General features: G+C 37.7%; 1 protein-coding gene across 1 annotated transcript; it reads left to right on the forward strand.

The window, feature by feature from the left end:
* The first annotated feature begins 1,511 nt into the window (after positions 1–1,511).
* LOC118241591 (apoptosis-associated speck-like protein containing a CARD) lies at positions 1,512–4,311 on the forward strand. The gene is made up of 6 exons (XM_035527526.1): positions 1,512–1,521; positions 1,891–1,934; positions 2,359–2,469; positions 2,576–2,732; positions 3,423–3,449; positions 3,830–4,311. Exons 2-6 carry the CDS (start codon positions 1,902–1,904, stop codon positions 4,099–4,101), a joined length of 600 nt encoding a protein of 199 aa, XP_035383419.1. The 5' UTR covers positions 1,512–1,521; positions 1,891–1,901; the 3' UTR covers positions 4,102–4,311.
* Positions 4,312–4,536: the final 225 nt, after the last annotated feature.

Here is a 4,536-nt window from a genome sequence, read left to right on the forward strand (position 1 = left end):
CAATAACAAATACATTAGATTTGTCTTCATTTAGAGAAAGAAAACTGTAACCAATCCAGGATTTGTCCTCTAGACAATCAGAGAACTAGCATACCAAACAGAACTTTGAGGGTGAGTAGCTAAAGACATATAGAGCTGGGTGTCATCTGTATACTTGCGGAAGGAAATCTTTAAATCATTTTGTTTAAGATTCATTGATTGCCCTTCTTTCCGGTGTAGTGAATCTCCATGTGTGTGTAAGTGAGTCAGTACAGGAAAACCAAAGACTAGACCAAAATATAAAACCTAGAACATTGTCACGTCTACAGACCGGAACGTTCCCCGTTTCCCGGGCAACCTAGTTACTTCCGGGTTTTCGTCCGTCTCTATGGTTCCCTGTCTCCTCCCCTTAGTCCTCACCTGTTCCGAGTTTGTCCCTAATTGTCTTATTTATACCACGTTCCTACGTCTCTTGTTTGTCGGTCATTGTTTTGGTCATAGGTGTTTGTAGTTAGTGCTCGTTTGGGCTCGCTCTATGTGGTTCTGTTTGTTTCGGTCTCTCGCTTATTGTGTTTTTGGTCAGAATCCGTTTGTCCTAGATTCTCGCGCCTCTGTGTTTAGTTAGATCTCGTTTATCCTCGTGCATATGTGTTTAGTTATCTCCCGTTTAATCCTGCTTCCCCTTCCTCGCCCTGCATTCACATATGTTTTCTCCACGCGCTCTGTTTAGATATCTTCGTGATCTATGTTGCTTTAGTTGTCTAGTTCCGCTACCTATATCTTCGTCGCGAATGTTGTTCATCATTGTTGCTCTCAGTAAGTCTTTCTCTCTCTCTGTGTGTGTACGTGTGTACTTTGTTGCCCTCACTCTATTAGCCTGTTCCTCTTGTTTGTTTATCCTTGGTTCTAGTCGGTATTGTTAGTCTGTTTGTTAATAAAAACATTACATGATTCTATCCCACCGTCCCTTGTATTATGGCTTCCCAGAGTACTTTAGTTTCGTATAAACGGAGCACTTCGCAAGTGTGTTCGCTCAACACCCTCCCATCCCGCGTTACAAATATACATACATTCACAGTTCAGTTTGTGAGTTCAGCAAATGGAAAAATCCAGTCCAGTGTACTTTTTTAATCTACTGTTATTCACTTTAATAGGCCTCAACAGAAAGTAAAGTTTTCATTCCTAAAATGAAAGAAATCCATTTAGAGGGCATGCCTACGTCTACATACAGGTACTATTTGTTTATTACAGTTTTTACCATAACACAAACTGTTTAGCTGTGATATTCAACATGTTTTTGTATTCTGGATTTTCTGACCTACAGCTTTCTGTGCCCTCATGCTGGTCAGTTCCAGTGTAAAATCACCAACATTGTGTTTGAGATGGAGGAGAAAGGGGAGGTGCAGTACAGAATCGTCTCCTGGGATACCCATCTCTTGGATGGCTTGGGTCACATGCAGCCTGCAGGACCCCTGTACGAAATAAACTGCTGTGAAGGTTCAGTCAGTCATCTACACCTGCCACACTGTGAGACAGTCTATGGTACAAAAAAAATCTTTATTTTTGGTGCATTTATTATTAAGATTTTTATTCTCCTATACTCAACCTGTATTTAGATTAATAATATTGCTGGAGTTGTATATTCAGCTGAATGCTATCAGTGTTCTTCACATTTGCCTGATCTGAACAAAACTGTTTTTTACCCTTTATGTAGGTTTAGTGTTCATGTGCGTTGAAGTTGGAAAATGATAATGATTTTTAAATTGTTAAATGATTTCTGAATTGTCAGCTTGTTGAAAAATCATCCCTTCGGTGGAATTTTCCTGCCTGATAGTTTAACCACTACTTGAAGACAATTCATGTTTAGATACTGTCTCTGAATAGGCTGTAATGTTTTCCTCTTGTTTACAGAAGAAAATCAGATGGAACTCACTGTGGCAAATTTTATTAATAAGGTAGAGACCTTAAAGCCACTGAAAGTGACAAACACACATGTGATTATTAGAATTCAGGATCACACCCTCTTTGGCCTCCTCAAAAACATGATCCATTACTCCAGCCCCATCAGTGCTCAAGTGTTGCTCTTCTATAAAGAAATGACTATTGAGAAAATCAGGAATAAACTGGACATACACTTGTTGCCAGGAAATGTACCAGCTGAAGAGGTAATCAGTATTTGTTAATGTAGTCATGAACAATATGTGACAGTGACTCCCCCTTGCTGGTGGTAGCCTCCTTAGTAATGAAAAGCAGTTGCACCTAGTGAATATCAGTGAATTGACCACCATGGAAGTAACTGTGGCGATCAGTTTTAGTGCGTTATGTAAATAGGAAATTTTATGTACCCCAGTGGCAAACATCCTGACACTTGTTATATAGGTGCAGAAAAAGCATGAAGGCAGTACATATTTTGAAACCAGCTCCAGATGCCAGCTGATTCCTGGTAGAAAATACAAAGCATCATGTGATCCATATGAACCCCAGCCAAAGGTAAACTACAGCTTGAGCACTCTGATCAAAATGGATTTCTTGAAAGGTTTACAGTGGTGTCATGTTTTCAGTTAACTTCTCTTCAAATGCTAATTTCCTTTTGAAGCTTGCAGAGTTTGACTGTCACTATGGCCCCAACCATCACCCCACTTTTGTGGTCTTCTCTGAGGCTGAAGATATTACAGTGAGTGTTTTAGATGAAGATGGAATGGAGGTGTGGGAGCCACATCAGGTCTTTATGATAAGTGAAAAAATGGAGAAATGTAAGTTGGATTTCTTTTACAAGGTTTACATTCTCCAGTTTGTAGTACTTAGTGAGACAATGCGTTAAAGGCGTCATTGGATAACTGGGGGAGGTTAAGTCACACTTCTCAGATGCATCCCAACCCAAGGCTTTGGTGAAAGATGGAAAAATTAGCACTGGTACAAGATATTTTATAGTATACAAGAAAAGGTAGATTTATTTAAATATGGTCAGTATGTATACTGTATATTCAAGCCCACTGCTGTAACGTTTAGCGGATGCTGTATGCGTTTACTGCTTTTTTTAAAATTTAATTTGGATTTTGAATAACCTTTTTTAAGTCCCTGCATGTCATCCTTAATAGGAATGGCAGCTGTTGGGTGAAAAATAATTTCACCAGCTGTAAATAGTGTAAATTTTAAAATCTATAGAGTTTTAAACTTTGTATGTGTTTTGTTTGTTTTGGTACTACAGTTACATTAAAACTGTTGACATGCTGTAAGGAGCACGCATATTCAATACTTGAGGGTTTTGTTTTTTTTCTTTTTATCTTGGCCTACAAACATAGGGCTGGTTTTCCCAGATATTTTAAACTTGGGATAAGTTGCAGTGATCTTCTTTTGGTAAATGTGTAGACTTAATCTGTGTCTGGGGAAACTAGCCCATAGTGTTTCAGACATTCACCAAGATGTCCTCTGTGTCACTCTAGGTCAGAGTGCAGAGAAAACGCCAGCAGGTATGATGCTTCTTAATAAACTACAGGAATAAATAAACAAACTACTTGGTATAAATTAGGACTGTCTGAGACGGTAACTGTCAGGTTACTGTCTCAGCATTATTGAGTCTCAAACTGATAGTTAAAAATTGTTACCAAGTTACAAATTACTGTCTAGTATTTTCTATGTGCAAACTAGTCTTCTCTAGACTTTCTAGTCTGCAGCCTATATTTATCATTATTTGCAGGCAACAATCAGAGCAATAAGCTGAGTCCATGTAAGTTAGGAACATTTAGTTTTCAGGCCAGTATAATGTTAGTAAATGGGTTTTGACTTATGATGTCTTTAGAATAAAGTTTAATCCGTACACATGAATATGACTTGGGTCTTTGTGTTTCAGAAGTTCACTTTGTGGATAAACACATGGACAAGCTCATCGGTCGAGTCACCTCAGTAATGGAGATAGCAGACTGTCTACTAAGCAAAAAGATGATTACTGATGAAACGTACGACAAAATACACACTGAAAAAACCCCACAGGAGCAAATGAGGATCTTAATCCAAGCACTTAGGTCAGGAGGCCAAAACATGAAAGATGAATTCTATAGAATACTTAAAGAGAAGCAGCCGTTCTTAATAAAAGATCTGGAGACTGGACCCAGCAAGGTGTAATCAAATATTTAATTAGAAGCTTTAACCATTTGGGACCTGCTGCCTCTTCTTTGTAACCAAATACAGAGTTAGATAACCTACATGCCATTATTAATACTTTATAATTGGTTATAATAAATTTAAAAAATGTATAGTGTGAAAGCAGGAAATGGCATTTTTGAATAATTATTTTGAAGTAGTCATGAGTTTATAATGAAATGTGTTAAAAGAAAGTGATACTGCAAAAACTAATGCTGTAACAGTCTAATAATTAAATGGATTTTACTTTTAGTAAGTGGTTTTATTTCATGTTTGAAGATACTGGTCATCACAATTAGCTACTATTGCATCCCATAACATACAGTATATTAAAACTCTGTTGCTGTTCATTTAGAGTCCCACAATAGTGCAAACCATGTGAACACAATGAAATGGCTACAGAATTACCTTAGATTT

Source organism: Electrophorus electricus, chromosome 6 (genome assembly GCF_013358815.1).
Source record: "Electrophorus electricus isolate fEleEle1 chromosome 6, fEleEle1.pri, whole genome shotgun sequence".
Taxonomy (NCBI): domain Eukaryota; kingdom Metazoa; phylum Chordata; class Actinopteri; order Gymnotiformes; family Gymnotidae; genus Electrophorus; species Electrophorus electricus.

Excerpts from the sequence above, each read along its gene's own strand:
- LOC118241591 (XM_035527526.1), top strand. The coding sequence starts at position 1,902 with ATGGAACTCACTGTGGCAAATTTTATTAATAAG. Across the intron at positions 2,470-2,575 it reads CATATGAACCCCAGCCAAAG|CTTGCAGAGTTTGACTGTCA; the intron begins GTAAACTACAGC and ends TTCCTTTTGAAG. Across the intron at positions 2,733-3,422 it reads AAGTGAAAAAATGGAGAAAT|GTCAGAGTGCAGAGAAAACG; the intron begins GTAAGTTGGATT and ends GTGTCACTCTAG.